At 35.5% G+C, this 17332-nt stretch overlaps 1 protein-coding gene across 1 annotated transcript in view; it reads right to left on the bottom strand.

Moving 5' to 3' along the window:
- Positions 1–17332, bottom strand: part of LOC128995149 (ABC transporter G family member 20-like) — a 28950-nt gene that overhangs the window by 1154 nt on the left and 10464 nt on the right. The window contains exons 2-14 of the mRNA XM_054420062.1: positions 13149–13281; positions 12399–12553; positions 10489–10596; positions 9360–9453; positions 8175–8324; positions 7735–7862; positions 6871–7087; positions 5847–6024; positions 5165–5280; positions 4889–4959; positions 4123–4211; positions 3134–3310; positions 2520–2606 (exon numbers count right to left, since the gene is read on the bottom strand). Coding sequence (XP_054276037.1) covers positions 2520–2606; positions 3134–3310; positions 4123–4211; positions 4889–4959; positions 5165–5280; positions 5847–6024; positions 6871–7087; positions 7735–7862; positions 8175–8324; positions 9360–9453; positions 10489–10596; positions 12399–12553; positions 13149–13281 — 1703 coding nt within the window. The remainder of the gene's footprint in view (positions 1–2519; positions 2607–3133; positions 3311–4122; positions 4212–4888; positions 4960–5164; positions 5281–5846; positions 6025–6870; positions 7088–7734; positions 7863–8174; positions 8325–9359; positions 9454–10488; positions 10597–12398; positions 12554–13148; positions 13282–17332) is intronic.

Genomic DNA, 17332 nt, shown 5'->3' with positions numbered 1-17332 from the left:
GTCTTTTAGCGAATTTCCCCTATAGGGAATAAGCTATTACCGTAGTACTCATGGTAAGACCTGGACCCGGGACCGATTTACTTTTTCGTTTTGAGGTCCCTAGAGACCAAAAACACCATCCGTTCATATTCATATATATTTATATTATATAGAACTTCGCCGACCATATAATGAACACAGACCACAGTTATAAAAACATGAAAGAAAATCTAACAATTTTAGAATTTGAAAAAGAACGTGAGAAACTTAATGTAAAAGAAGAGCTAAATATTTATATACACAACAAAAAGGACCCCAACAACATACTCAACACAATGATTCCAAAATTAAACCAACCTATCTACGATAAAATTGAAAAACTAAGGAAAGAAAGAAAAACATTCATATAGTATAATGAAAAATTAATACCAAAATGTATTAACATTTAGTTAACATATTTTATTATTTTTACATATGATTATATTTTTAATTTTGTTAGTTTAAAGAATGAGGTTATGGTAAAAATGACTTGACAATGGACTTAGTTCCGAAACATGTCGTCATGAAAAATAAAATAATTACTAAAAGGGTACTTTGTTATATATGTTTTAATTTTATTATATTAGTAGCCCTAAAAATGCAAGAAAATAATATATATATTTATATATATATTTATATATGTGTCCGTTAGCGCGATAACTCAAGCAAAAATTATCCGATTTTGATGAAATTTGGTACAAACGTGTAAACCTACGTTTATTCGAACGAGTTCGCGAACCAGCATGATCGGACTATGGAAACAGGGGTTTATGGGGGGTTTTATAAGGGAAAAATTGGTTTTTCCCATTTTTTACCCTAAAAACTTAAAATTTAGCATTTTCTCTTTAAACCATTTTGTAGAGCTAAAAAAAAACAAATAATTTAGTATATTGAAGCGTTATCATGCGCCAAATGGGTACGGAGAAAATTCCAAAAAACTGTAAATTTAAAATTCCCATGTTATTCTTATATGGAGAATAAGTAAACTGTTGTAGTGTGCTTGTTTATGATCATATTTTGATCAAATTTGGGAAATGCATTTATTTCATACTAAACTATTAACATTTTACAAAAAAAAAAAACACCTTTTTACCCTCTCTTTTGCTGCAAACCTAAGTACTCGTTAAACTAATGTTATTTAAATAGGGAATAAATGTGATATTTTTAAGGAGACATTTTAGTGTAAATCCAATCAGGCAAATGGAAATTCGCTTAGTCTGCAGGTTTGCTGTGGCGGGGGTATTATAATCATATGCCAGTCCACATAGACCTCAGGTCTGTGCAAACACCGTTTTATAACATAAGATCACCAGAGGGAGGGCTGTTGATCTCAAATAATTAGGGTCTAAATTTATACTAGTTTTTTTTCTTCTTGAAAACAAACTAAATAGTATTAAAGGAGAGAAATAACCTTATATTAACGTTGGATGGAAAATTAAATAAATCCTCCCACCATGACTTATCGTGCTAAAGTTAAGGTGAAATATTTTGGCTTAAGAATAACATTAAGAAACTAATGAAGTAGTCTTTTTCACGTTGGAGAAAGATTGCAGATTCTAACTTATTTTCTTCCTGTATGGACTTTGAAACTCTCTTAGTAAAATGATGATATTACAGACACAAATGCACATTCAAGAGTTTCAGGGCTAAAAAGTATTTGAAAGGGTTTTAAATAAAATTCCAACGTTCAAACTTCCTCATCTATATATATAAAAGGCAAAGCCCTCACTGACTCACTCACTCACTCACTCATCACTAATTCTCCCACTTCCCATTTACCTAGGAGGCTGAAATTTGGTACACCGATTCTTTAGGCATTAAATAGGAAAACTAAGCTGTTTTTATTCTGATCGGACTCTCGGGCTCCGCCCCAGTGGCTCTGGAGTTTCCCATGTTAACCTTATGAGTTCTCATATTTAAATGGAATTAATGAATCTTAACAGCTGTTTCAATTAAACATGTTGGTTCTGTTCTATGATGTTCAATAGCATTAAAGTTACAAGGATTACCAACAGGATGCAGCACTATTATTTCTTTTACATTTATGACAACAGCTAATTTGCAACCAAAAGGTGAGTGAGCGTAGCGAACGAACTTCAACTTGGAGGCGAGTTAGCATAGCGAACGAGCTAACCTGAAGGCAAGTGAGCGCAGCGAACGAGCTCCAACCTAAAAGTGAGTGAGCGTAGTGAACGAACTTCAACCAGGACGTGATTGAGGCATGCGAACGAGCTCACTTATGAAGTTAAACGGGGCAAAGCCCGCGGGTACAGCTAGTCTTCCATATAAACTTAAAACCATCTTTGGTGTTTTGATAAGATTTTATGGTCACAAATATGCAATCAAAAGTTGCAGGGATTTGAAGTAAGTGTAAGGTCATGATATAAAATTACATAGCAGTAACCAGATGAAACTGTTCACTGAAACGCTTCAGCACTCTTTATCATTTAAAGTTATTTTATAACTAGGTTTTTACCAGTTACAGCTTCTTTCCTACTTACCACTTGTTAAACAAAGTGGGAAGAACGAGCCCATTCCCATGAATGAGGCTGTTGTCATGGTCTCAGCCACAACTGATACTAGGAACCCTGTAAATGGAATAAGGTTTTACATCACTAGTTAGAATAAATTTTGATTATGTAGAATAGTTCCTCTCATTTTAACTATTATTTTTTGGGTGAAATGGCCACGTCATTCTAATGGTGATGAAATGTTTCAATATCAGATGTAAGTCACGTTTCTCTTTGTTTCAGCTTGGCAGCCATCATAGCTGCTTCTCCCCACCCGCTCATAATCATTTTAGTTTTAAAGTTCCCCACTAGGTATCAAACTCTGAGCAAACATTATAACTTATTGAGTAAAAAATATGCCTTTTTTAGTAATTGAGGCTGGGTTTCCGAGCGATTCATTGTTTCATGTTGTGCATTACCAATGGCCACCTGAGCAGCAAGGAAAAGCGACAAACAATATTAAATTCCTAAAAAACTACAGCCAGTACAGTTATCTGGCTACTGAAATGAATGAAAAAGAACCTAAAAAAGTTTTGTATCACAAAGGGTTGAAATTATATTTGAATAGTTTTTCTTAAGAATGCCTCAGGAACTATTGAACTTACCATAACACATGCCACAGACACCCTGTAGCAGCAACAGCCCTGTTGTCCAGTAGAAGTCTCCTATGAAAGGACTGTCAAATACTTTGTACATCACGAGCAACATAGCGCTGGTCTGAATCAGTAACACTACGAACTGAATCAGCGAATGTGCCAGCACAATCTCCAGCGCTGTCAAACCTACAACGCAAAAAAAACTTTTGCACTCTCAATATTTCTTTTGAAGTTTGGTGTAGAATGGAGTGAGGTTAACTAACTGATCAGGTTGTTTCTTTAGCCAAGATCATTTATTGAAAGTATAAACTAACAAGAAAATCTGGGTTTAGAATCGGAAAATCAAAAACTATTGCCTCTTCTCAAAATCCAACCCAGCCATTTTTATTACTAGGCAAGAAAAAAAACCGCTCAGACAACCGTTTTTTATACTCTTGAATTTACAGTACTTTCAAGAAAGTAGTTCTGTAAAAACAATAGCTGTGCTTGTTTAGTTAGGCCAAGTTGTTTAATTTGGCCAAATGAAAGGGTAGATTATTGTATTGAGTTTTTGCTGAGATGAGGGGACAGTCTAGCGTTAGTGCTAGTGTCAGTTAGTGTTTCGCTTTGATTTAAAACCCCTATCAACCATCAGTGGCTGTTTGCTGTGATAATGCAGTCTTGTTATTTTGAAACCCACTTTTAGTCACTTCCTGATAAACCTATACTATAATTTAATCATTTGGTGCCTTAGCACTTTCCTCTTTACACAAATAATTTAAGAGTAGTAACAAAGAAAGGGGGTTTGTAGCATCTCTTATATTTTTAGCCTGGAAATAAAATGGGTTATTTTTTACCCAGAGTTAGATGGGTTTAATTCCCACAATATGGATTGGATTTGGCTTTTCCCAATCACCATTTGAATAAAACTCTCGCATGTCCTCTGAAAAGTGCCACAGGCGTGGATAATAAATTATTTTCTTAAATTATTTATAACAATACAGTAAATCATAACATACCAGCTACCATACTTCTTTCTAAAATTCCAGCCATTTTTTCTTGTAGAAGCACTCCAACAGTAAACATCACTGGCAGATAAAACTCAAACCTGGAAGAAAGAAATTTATCAGCACACTAATAACTAATGATGTAAACTAGATTTTTGTAGGGCTCCTACAACTTAAACAAATATTCTTCTGTTAATAGTAATTTATTTAGTACCTGGGGCCAAAAATGAGGTTTTGCCGGCTCATGATAGTTCTTAAATTCGAGACGAAGTCTCGAACTTGAAACGATTGTGAGCTGCAAAACCATTTCGGTCCGCAGTACGAGCACTATTTTTCACCACACTATTACCACTATTCACCACAATAATAATGCACACTAATAGTCAACACAAGTACAACTTTAAGGCTATGTGAAGAAATAATTTGAGGAATCAGCAAAAATAATAATAAATAGTTGCTAGGCAGCAGTGACAATAAAATAATTCTATTGCAATGCTATGGATACTGATTGTGTATTATGCATCATTGTTTTAAGAAAGTAAGCGGGCAGCTGATTTTCGGCCCTAGGGATGGAAAAACCTGCTCGGTCCAAAAATGACGATGACAGCAATACGTAGCTTTTGGCCTCCAATAAATGTTTGTAAAACGGCAAAAAACATCGTAGTGCGGTGAAAATGAATTAATTGATCTAGTACACAATCAATTTACCTTGGTGGAGACAAACTATTTGAAAATATTGGCATCAATTACATTTAAGGTGGAGAGTTCTAAAACTTACAGAATGATGACGGCAGGTGATGCAAAGTGGAGAAAACTTGGCCTTCTTGATCCGTAAACAGGATCGTTAACCTGAAAACAACCAGATATAATAGAAGATTAAATAATAATACTGCTAGGTAAAAAAGATCTAGTTACACAAAACAAAGCTGCTTTTATAAAAAATCGCACATATTAATGGATACTAACTGTAACATCATTCTAGATTTGATTATGACTCTTGATTTATAATGTTAACACAATATTTTAAACTAACACTAATTAACATCTTACATACCTTAATGGGGACATCAATGGCTTGCTCCGGCCACTCACAGTCCCGGAACACACTCCTCAGAAACGCAGCGTAGCTGGTCACCAGGTCTGTTCTTAGTAGATTGCCTATGTACTGATCTGAAATAGTAGTCATGAAAATAGTGAAAATCTTAGTAAAATTAAATGTTCTAAGAACAACAATTTTATATTAGTTCATGTATTTCTTATTTGTATGTGTTAAAAAACCCCTGGCTCTCATTATACACCCTCCGACTCCCTACTGGTAAGCTTATTACAACTTTAAGAGTAATTAACAAACATAAATATCTACAAGTACGCTTATTCTGTGTGTCACGGGGTGAGTGAACTCAGAACGAGTCCAACAATGGGCGGATTAAAACTCACCAACCAAAAAATTCAATCATCATAATAACAACTTTTTACTAGTATTTTTTTGGCGGGTTAGTCACTGGGATCGTGGAAACTGTATTCACCTGTTTACCAGCATTGTCACGATAGTTACCGGGATGGCGGAACACCAGTATCGTGCTGATACCAATGATTTTAAAATTGTTTGAGGTGTAGTGGTTAGAGTACTTGTTTAATTTACTCTATTAAATTATTTTATATATAATTTATTCAACAATTTAAGATAACTATCCAAACCTAGTGCTGCAGCTACTTGGTTGTTACATAACACATACTTGACATATCTAGTCTGACATTGACCATAGCGTCCTCGATGATGTCGGGGTCTGCGTTCTGGAAGTCCTCAATCCTCTGGACCAGAGCCTCCGTGTAGTTGTGGCCGAAGTGTACGATGCCCCACGCCTTGTTGCTGCGTACTACTGCCTCCGCTTCTTCCAGGTTGTGATACTCTACCTGTTGAAAAGTTAAGAGTAAAAAATACTAATAAGAATGATAATAAATACGAGTTGCTAAATATTGTGGTCTTGTTTAAGATCAACTCTTTTTGGTAACGTCAAGAATGTGATTAAGTTAAATCATAGACAAATAGAATAATAATATAGACTGGCAGCTGTGCTTGGTTAGCATAGGTTCTGGCATCCACCGCTAGGATTGCCGTGTGGTTACGGCGCACACCGCTGCAGAGTCGACTGGTAGTATACGGTGTGGAGCCGATGATGGCAGTGAATCGAACACCGAGCGGCACATCGCGGACCTTCCTTTGACAGTCCATATTTATTCTATTTGTCTATGGATAAATTTAAATAAACAATTCATAAACAAAAACTACATCCAACAAACTGGGAGGAACTGACATTAAAATTGACTTCAGCTGATCCATAAGGAGAAAACATCCATAAGGGAGTATGATTAATGACAGAAAAAGGTCTGAACAATAGTCTATGATAGAACTCTCAAGGAGCTAAACAAAGCTATGATTGAACCTGCCAGTATCTACACCAGAATCAAGAACCATTGCTGTTGCTGGCTGGATGGCTGGATAGGGTCAGTAGAGAGAATTACTGACATTACAATACACTGTTGATATCAGCTGATCATATACTCAAGTGAAAACTATATTTAAAAAAAATCTCAGCAACAGCAGCACTCCTATAGTATGTGTACACACTTGCAGATTCAAACCAAATGTTTGATTGATTTGTTTGGCTTGGTGAGAGTTCTGTGTTGGGTCTTTATTCCGTGGTTTGATATATGACAAATTTAACATGTTTATTTGTTATGTAACAGTTGTGTTCTTACCACGCTGAGTGTTTTCCCCCGCATGTGCATCAGATAACGACAGCTGAGGGGGAGGTCGAGGTGACAGCCGGTGGAGGGGATGTGACCACAATCTGACAAGCCGTGCTCCAACTCATCATTGACCACAGCCAGCTTCAACCCCTGCGGATCCCTGCCGATAGCCAGGTTGTACAAGGTACACTGTAGGATGGGTAGGCCGAGTAGAAACAGCATCATCCTGTGTAGCACAACAATATTATGTCTGGTTGTAATGGTATGGACAAGTTTTAACTATGGATAGAACTAGACATGCTGTTCCTATGTTAATGCAGTAGTTTGTTTTGTAATTAAAAGGATGTAGCTAAAATATGAGCCAACAACAGAATACACTGGTTTATCACTATCTCGGTTGAATATGCATACTATTCAAGGAAACCGAAACCAAATCCAAGGGACAAATAATGTACTGCAGCATATTTTATGTCCCATCAGGAACAAAAACCAATGGAACAGTTTGATAATAGCACACCTTGTGAGTAGCACATTCAACTATATCCAATTTAAATAAAAATTAAATGTTAAATACAAAATTAATTGTTCAGTTGCATTATAGCAATTGAACAACGGATGAAGAACCTCCCAGTAATCGCTAAAACCACACTTGTAAGCACTGTTGTTTCACTTTCACAGAAATTGTATTATTGATATTTTTGCCATTTTAATGTGATACTGTATTAGAGCATATCAGAAAAATAAAACATATATTTTGTACAAATACAAAAATAAAGCAATTCTGAACCTTTCTAGATCTGTCACGAGGCACACACATACAGTTTTAGTCAAAACTATTATTTTTCCTTAAAAGGCCAATTCTTTTTAGCTTACGGTTTATTTCTCCACATGAAGAAGAGGTTTTTAATAAGTTGAGCAACAAATCTGGAGGTGGCAAAGATGTCTCCGTTTTGTAGAGGAGGTTGTGGCAGAGGCTTCTGTTTCTCAGGATAAGAATGTCTCTGCAATACATTCCAAAATATGATTACTGTAAAGATATTGAGAATACAATTTATCATGAGCAGAGGTTACCTACTGAACATTTCAAAAGATATAACTTAGGTAATTTTTTCCGCAGTTTGTTGTTATTATCAACTATTTATTTTTAGAATAAGTATGGTAGTTAGAAGTCTGTAACAATGATCTCGTAAGTGACAAACTTGTTTACAGTTTACAAACTTTTATATTTGGGACTATTATAAATTTAAACAACCAATAATTTTTTAATCATCTTTGTCTTTCTCTAAGTGCTACGTTAGCCAGATTTAAGTTACCTTGTCCAGTTCATCATCACTGCCGGTCGTACCATGTTGACGCGCGCTCAACTCCAGGAAAGCATGTTCGAGCGTGTCACTCCCACAACTGGCCATCAACTGATTGGGCGACTCCTCGGCCAATAGAACACCTCCACGCATCAATCCTACCTTCAAAACACACTTTCTATAATACATATCAAGTGAGGAGAGTGAATTCAACTGAATTGCTCAAATTAGAAACAACATCATAAGAGTTATAACAAAAGAACGTTTAATCTTAGTTCTTGATGATTCTTAGAAGCAAAAAGTAAACAAAAATAGATAGATATTTTATTCACTTGTAATTTTGTTTCAAATTTGCTGTCAAACACTACATATTTTTTGTTTGAGACAGTGCATTGTAAATACAAAATAATTTAGTAAGATATTTTTCTTTCTGGACACTGCTGGTCTAGTGGTTAGAGCTACGGATTACTAATTCTAAACTTGGGTCCTAAACTGGTCAGTGGTCTGTCACCAAATTTTAGCTAATTGATAATTCTGTGATCTAGTGATTTAGAGGATACCTTAAGCCTTAAGAAGGACCAAACTATTTAGACATATAAAAAAGGGAATGCATTTCAGACAAGGAGAACAGTTACTGTAACATTAACATAACTGCCTCCACCGCAAAAACCAATCTATATATTAATAGGCAAGCATTTATCTTTAAAACCTTTTTTCTCAGCTTGTGTGTATCACAGGGGAAATATACACATACTGTTAGAAAGATATTTTCCTGTAGATGTGCAGAACCCCTTTATAAATTAAAATATGCTAAAAAATAAGCACAAAAAAATTAATTCAAATTTTTTTAATAACATGGGCCTCATGGGTTGCAATGCTGGTGACGAAATAACAACAAAATATGAACAGAATATTGAAACAAATGGAAGAAATTCCAATCACATGTTTTATTTACAGCAGCGTGGGATGAAAGTAGTGAACTCTATACATTATTATTGGTCCAGTTTTCGACCACTGGACGACCTCTAGTTTTTTTTACTCCCACAGATCTCTACTGCATCCAGCAAATAACGTGGACAACCACAAAAATAACCAAATTTTAAAGGATGCTAAACATAATAAATTAAAAAATAACTAGATAATGTCATGATAACTTTTAAAATATCATGATTTACATTTAACGCTACAATGACTGACCACATGGGCTTGCCTGGCCTCCTCTATATAGTGAGTGGTGATAATAATGCTTTTCTTATCATTGCTCGTCAGCTTCAGAAGGTGCTCCCAAATACTGCAACATTACAAGAATGTTAATATTGTATTTGTATATACATTTACTAAACATGTATTTCTCAGTGTTTAGTTACTTGTTAAAACAAGTTAAACTGTTGTTATAAAAAAATTGCCTGATTGGATTTTCACTGAGACATTTCCTTAAACAAGGGACATTTATTCCCAAATTAAATTACATTGGTTTTAACGAGTAGCTTAGGATTGTTGCTACAGGCTAAAGGAAAAGTAATAAAGTGTGTATTTTAGTGAAATGTTCGTTAGTACATCCACACACACATATGATTTTTAACCGATGGTGTTTTTTGGCTCTGGGCACATCAAAACAAAAAGTAAATATTGGTCCCGGGTCTATGTCTCGCCCTGAGACCTACAATTAGAGAAGCCAATAAGTTTGAGATTGGAGTAGGTACCTTATATCATAGACAAATAGAATAATTATAGACCGTCAGCTGTGCTGCGGTTGCATAAGTTCTGGCGTCCACTGCTAGGTTTGCCGTGTAGTTACGGCGCACACCGCTGCAGGCGAGGAGCGCAGGAGCCGTATGCGACCAGCAGACACTGCAGCGGTGTGCGCCGTAACTACACGGCAAACCTAGCAGTGGACGCCAGAACTTATGAAATAATAAATAAATAATAAATAAATAATAAATAAATATAGACTGTCAAAGGAAGGTTCCAGCACCCACCTCTAGGAGTGCTGTGTAGTTACGGCGCACACCGCTGCAGTGTCTGCTGGTCGCATACGGCTCCTGCGCTCCTCGCCTGCAGCGGTGTGCGCCGTAACTACACGGCACTCCTAGCGGTGGGCCCGGAACCTTCCTTTGACAGTCTATATTTATTCTATTTGTCTATGCTTATATTCATTCACAAATAATTTTTTATCTTATGCCACACATATAACACGTAGTATGGTACAATAGACAACTTTTCTTCACTACTCGATTCTTAGTTCCTTTTGACATTTCATAAATACGGTAATTTAACAGTTGACAAAATATGAGTAGAAGTGCAAGTTGCTATGCTGTGTAGGTACCTATGGCTGAGTACAGGGTCTAGGCCGACAGTGGGCTCGTCGAGTATGAGTAGTTGAGGATCATGTAGTAGAGCGACTGCGAATGACACCCTCCGTTGCTGACCCCCACTGTAACATTGGGAAACACATTTTGAGTTTAATCATTGACTTTTGGATATTGGAGGTAGACGTGTTGTCCATGGACCAGTTGTAGCAAATTTGAAATTCTAAAAATCATTTATGAACCATTCACACAGTGTGCTATGGTCTAAAATTTGTTACTAAAACTGTGATATTTCATTGGATGTGAAAGACGCCAGTTTACGATACGGATGTAACATATAGCACAAGGGTCTAGGATTTTAGGATTTTTTGTAAATATAGTAGGCTTATCTGAATGGGAAAGAGTCCAAACAAACTGGCATATGAAACACATTCTAATGTTTTCCATTTATAGTGTTAAGTTTTGTTTAAGTGTTGTCCCCATTTAGGACATTTAGGTAAGCTTGCTTTTCTCACGAAGAATCATATAGTTGATGATAAGTTTTCCTTCTAATTTGTCTAAAAAGCGACACTAATTTACATCAGTGAACTCTGTTGGTGACTCAACTATAACATGAAAATGGAATGTTTCGTTGTATCCATAGTCAAAGGTTTAACACAGTTATTAGTAATAGTAGTACTTTATAAAGGCACAATTATTTTTCCTTTTCTTATAAAATACAATATTTCAAATATAAAACACCATAGGGAACTGAAAACCATTAGTCTATAGTCATAAACAGTGTGGTAAAACATTCGTGGTGGTCGTTTAATTAATAGTTTGTCCCCAGCTGTGTTGCCAGCTGCTTTGATGATGACTCACAATATCACATATTATTCATTTTATCATTGTTGTTCTTCCACTCAATGTAGTTGACGTATAGTATTTAGATATTTCTTAAAAACTTGAATATATAATATACTAGCTGTTGTACCCGTGCTTTGCAACGGGAAGAGAACACGAAATAGAAACATTTTGATCTTTACATCTGTTGATAAAATAGTTACACATAAGCCTTTTAAAACAAAATTTAACCATTATGCCCTTTTTAGGGTATAATAGATGTTGGCATAAATGTAAAAAAATAATAGTACTGCATCCTGTTGGTAAACCTTGTAACTTTTTAATGCTATTCAATATCATAGAACCAACTTGGATAGTTGAAACAGCTGACAAAATTATTTTATTCCTTTTAAATATGATTACTCATAAGGTTAACATGGGAAACTCCAGAGCCACTGGGGCTGAGCCCGAAAGGACTTTCGAGATAAGAATGCGTCTATATGTTAATCGGGAATGTGAGCTATCATCATACCAAATTTCAGCCCAATCCGACCAGTATTTTTCGCGTTTACTTGTCACAAACATACATCCGTACATCCATACATCCAAAATTAGTAGGATAAAAAATAATCTAGAAACTAGTTACGTAATTAAACTGTGAGTGAAAATTTGCCTAAAAGCCTGTATTGCAAAAATTACTTTTTAAACCAAATGAGTGATTTGTTGACAATTGGTAATTCTTGTTAATGTGACACCTGAACACAAGATTGCGATAGCAAAAATCAAATCAACGGCAGTGCCCATTTTTTTTTTTTATAGGTAGTAAATTAGTTTTAGTAAAACTTTACATTTTTATATACTTACCGGTACACGCTAAAGCTGGGTTTTCCTAGGCGCGGAAGCGGAGCGCGGTGAGCGGACTCCTCTTGTCTTAGGTAATTTAATGTTACTGTTTTCCTAGAAGCGGAGCGGAATGCCATGTTAATCGCTTTTCCGCTCTCCGCCCTCCGCTCTCCGCGCTCTCCTTCCGCGTCTAGGAAAACCCAGCTTAATAAAACGGCCATAGTGTAAAAGACAATGTGACATTGAATTTAAGTCCACACACCTGAGTTTATCAATTATGGTACCAGCTGATTTCAGTTCCAACAGTCGTATGAGCTCCTCAGTGCGGAGATAAACCTCTCTTCGACTCATCCCATAGAGTCGGCCGTAATAGAGGAATGTCTCCAGGATACTCAATGTGTTGTACAGAGCCACATCCTGCAACAAGGATCAGTTTATGATGTACCGTAAACATTACTACTACGCTGGTGGTTCAACTTTAGTATTCAGTGGGAAGACCAAAGTATGTATACAGCAAGAAAATACGTTAATAGACTATGAAGTTTTGTTTTAAAAGGTATGAAACTTAATGGTAATGTCTAATAGTAAAAAACAATCATTGAACAAAATGAACAATCAATTATTCAACACTTGTAATACTCTCAATTCATTGATTGATCTTTTCATAACAATCAATCCTAATCCATAAAATGGACCAATATAAACATTTAGAAAGTTCTACATAGTCAATACAATAACCATAACCTGTGGACATGGGTGTCATTTGGGTTGGCGCTAATTAAGAAACTTAAAGTATAGCATTGAGTTTCAGACCACTCAAAATTTGAACAGAATGTATCTTATAGGGAAAAAACATAAAATTTTGTGAAAATATAACAAAAGCAATCAATAGAACAGCAATTTTCTGAACTTATTATGTCTGAGGATGTATCATTAATGACACCATTCTCTATATTGTAAATTATGAACAAATCATTCAAGATTCTGATTCTGGCATATATCGTAGGCCTACCTGGGGCATGTATCCAACGTCAGCTTTCTTCTTAGCCTTTGTGGTGATCTGTCCTGCGTCCAGCTGAATCCTTCCCACAATGCAACTGAGGAGGGTCGTCTTGCCACAACCACTAGGTCCCAGGAGGCCATATCTGAAACATGATAAACATGTTACATATAAAACATTTATATTGATATAAATTTCTTACAAGTGTTTACAATCTTACTATTTTTTTATCCTTTCAATTGTACTTAGGAGGACATAATATTTCTTACAGAATGTGTCATTGGTGTAATAACATGTGACATTGGCACTCTTGTTACTCGATTTAATATTGCCCATCTCTCAAAGTCAAACCTAAATTGATCTCATCTATCTATTTTCAACCATTTCGCCGTGTATATGGTGCACAAATGTCATAATTAACTGTAGTTATCATGAGTGAGGTATGTTAACTCATACTAAAATACTCTTCAAGGTAAAATCAAAAGAATTATTTAATCAAGGCTTGTTAATCTTGTTAACATCTTGTCTCTTCTTAATCTTCTTCTTCAAGCTGGTTGTTCACACTAAGCTAGAAACATAACCGAAGGTAGCACTAAAACAGCAACTCAGTAAAATAATTTACAGTGATTTTGAAAATAAAATTAATTTTTATATTTTACAAGTATCTCTTTTTTCCTTTTTTCATCTAAAGGATGGCAAACAAAACCCCCCTTCTCTTTGTCTACTTAAGCCATAAAATTACACACAAAATCATTATTGCTTGTAAATTAGCACTAGCCAGAAACAATACATCTCAACTTCGTCACGTTATTTACTCAGGACCAACAATGGTGTTGCGATGGATGACGAAGAAAATATTAATGAACCTCTTCTGTCCTCTAATACTTGATATGCAACAAGATAGGTTTGAAGTGTGGTTTAAATAATACATTTTGATCCCTAACATCTCTGTTGAGACTTACTGATGGTCTTATATAAAACATTCATCTTATAAGCAAACATTCCTATTGTTTTTTTTTTTTTTTTTTTTACAATTTCCTTTTCAAACATGTTTAAAGTTTAATGCATCTGTACCCAAATGAATAGTTCATTTTCCAGGTGACAAGGAGCAGAGCTCGCCCAGGGGAACGCTACCTCTCTTTTGGAAGGATAAAAATATGGGCATAAATAAATACTATTCGCAAAATAGGTTATAGTTTCGGCACCTCAATTTTTACAAATCGAGCACTGTGTGTACAGTACTATTAATTCCAGCATGAAATTTGTTTGATTAGTAAATGCAAGAAACATGCAAAGGAATCAAGCTTGCTGGAATGGACTCACAAACATGATTCAAATCAGAATCAAGATTAAAAATTCTAGTTTCAAAAGAATCGCAAAAAGGGATTAGACTGATATATGGTTTTTATTGTAAAAAAGCAACTGAATACCTATTTTAATTTTATAGCTTCTGAAAACTAGCATTAGTCCTGTTTCTTTATCATACCCTCTCTTGTTATTTGAGGTGTTTTAGACATTCAAGCCACACTTTGACCTGTCACTCTTGTCTCAGTGACATTGTTATGTTAACCAAGGTCTTGGCAGGGTTATGTTTCTCTGATGAACCGCACAAACATCATTGGAATTTGCATTGTTGCTTCATTTGCGTGTTGTCATCAAGGAAGCTTTTAAGACATCATTCATTACTACACTATCACAACTGGCAAGTGGCGACTCTTTTCTGGCATTCAAACCTTGACCTTAGAGATTGACCTTTAAAAACTCCCTCGAAAGTTGTCAGTCAGTATTTTGTCATGCGATTTTTGGTTGTGAATGTTAGATACCATAAAATTGTTTATTGTAAATATAGCTACTTAAACAAAAAAGCTTTGGTAAACTAGCATTTCATCTTGTTCCATGCTCTGAGATGCATAAACAGCTTGATACAAAATATACTGAAAAGTAAAGACCTTCCAATTAGGTAAGGACTTCCATCGATACCTCCATAATCAGGAAAGATTAAAGAATGATGTGATTCAAACTCTAGGGGTTATATGAGGCTTCTCACTCGTAAGAAACTATTTAACGTTAATTTCATGAGAAAATCCTACTTTTAACAGTCGTGTTAGGATAGTGGATTTTGTAATGTAACCCATCTATTACAGTTAAGCAATCTTTAAAGGTAACTCTTTTGTTTAGTAATACTAAAGTGTGAAAGTGTCCCTATACTGTAAGGTAATTTGTTATAGTATTGGGAGAGTTGAACTATTGTAAAATGTTGATCCATAAACAGTATGTTTATCCCAAATCCCTGGACAGAGCAAAGTGTCTTTGACCAGACACAGCAGGTCAGGGAAAGTTGTTACACAATATAGTAGCCAGGAATCAGCTGGTCCCGCTGGTCCAGCTCTGCATAACCTTTCATCTACCTTGTCCCAGACAAGGTAGATCTTGTCCCTCCTTGCTTTTGCTGTGATGCAATCAAATCAAATCAAATCAAAAATACTTTATTTATTTCATGCACATAGGTACACATAAATAGTGTCAAACAATTACATTAAAAATCCATCAGTCTACGAACCTTAACTATTAACATAATTTGTCCTGAAATTTACTTTTAATTCTTTTGTGAACAAAGAATTAAGAACTCCTATATAAGAATTAAGATTAATCATATAAGACCTCCTAAGTTGTAGACTAGGGTACAAGGACTAGTGTTAGAAAATGTTTATATTTGTTTCTTTTTCTACTGGCTTTAGTACATTTAATCAAAGTCATCACATGATCCTACTAATATTATAAATGAGAAAGTTTGGATGTATGGATGTATGTATGGATGTATGTTTGTGACAAGTGAACGCATTAACCACTGGACGGATTTTGCTGAAATTTGGCATGATGATAGCTCACATTCCCGATTAACGTATAGGCATATTCTTATCTCAAAAATCCTTTCGGGCTCCGCCCCAGTGGCTCTATAGTTCCCCATGTTAACCGTATGAGTATTCATATTAAAAGGGAATTAAATAATTTAGTCAGCTGTTTCAACTAAAAAGTTGATTCTATGATATACAAAAGTATTAAAAACTTACAAGGATTACCAACAGGGTGCAGCACTATTATTTTTTTTTTATCTATGACAACAGCTAATTTGCAACCAACATCCTGAAGGCAAGTGAGCGTAGCGAACGAGCTAACCTGAAGGCAAGTGAGCGCAGCGAACGAGCTCCATTCTAAAGGTGAGTGAGCGTAGCGAACGAACTTCAACCAGGACGTGATTGAGCCATGCGAACGAGCTCACTTTTGAAGTAAAACGGGGCAAAGCCCGCGGGTACAGCTGAGTGAGCGTAGCGAACAAACTTCAAACTGGAGGCGAGTTAGCGTAGCGAACGAGCTAACCTGAAGGCAAGTGAGCGCAGCGAACGAGCTCCATTCCAAAGGTGAGTGAGCGTAGCGAACGAACTTCAACCAGGACGTGATTGAGCAATGCGAACGAGCTCACTTATGAAGTAAAACGGGGCAAAGCCCGCGGGTACAGCTAGTATAAAATATGTTTTCTTTAATATTGTTATTCTTGTAAACAAACATGAATTAGTTTAATTTAAATAAGAAAATAAAAAGCTTGTGTTACTTTAAAAGTGATTTTAATATTACAATTATTTTGAGAAAATCACTTATTTAATTGGCAAGTTTTTACAACTAAGTTTGTTTTAAGTCATTTATTTGTGAAGAGGAGATCAATTATTTCAAACATACTTTACAATCATGACATTAACCACCTTAAAAAGTGTATCTATAGTCCTGTCAAGAAGCTTTTATTTTACGGTGTGCTTTGTAACAAACTTGTGGTAACAAAATCAAACGATTTGTGAAGATGTCGTAGAGCAGCAGGTTAAGTAGCAATTAGCAGCATTGTAAAAAAATCACAATTTCTCATAGTGATTTCAATAGTGTTGTTTACATTAGTTTACCCTTGTGTAGTTTTAATAAGATAAAATATCTTATTTTATTGTTTTTAATCAGCTTTATCAAAGTGTTATCTATACTATTATAAAAAAGAGGTGGTGTCTGTGTGTGTGTATGGGAAAAGTAAACGCGAAAACTACTGGTCGGATCGGGCTGAAATTTGGCATGATGATAGCTCATATTCCCGATTAACATATAGGCATATTTTTATCCCAAAAATCCTTCCGGGCTCCACCCCAGTGGCTCTGGAG

This window comes from Macrosteles quadrilineatus, unplaced genomic scaffold (genome assembly GCF_028750875.1).
Source record: "Macrosteles quadrilineatus isolate MER2022 unplaced genomic scaffold, UCM_ALF_1.0 Scaffold_5__1_contigs__length_97177068, whole genome shotgun sequence".
Classification (NCBI taxonomy): domain Eukaryota; kingdom Metazoa; phylum Arthropoda; class Insecta; order Hemiptera; family Cicadellidae; genus Macrosteles; species Macrosteles quadrilineatus.
The sequence above is the reverse complement of the archived record's forward strand: the minus strand, read 5'-3'. Positions and strand labels throughout refer to the sequence as shown.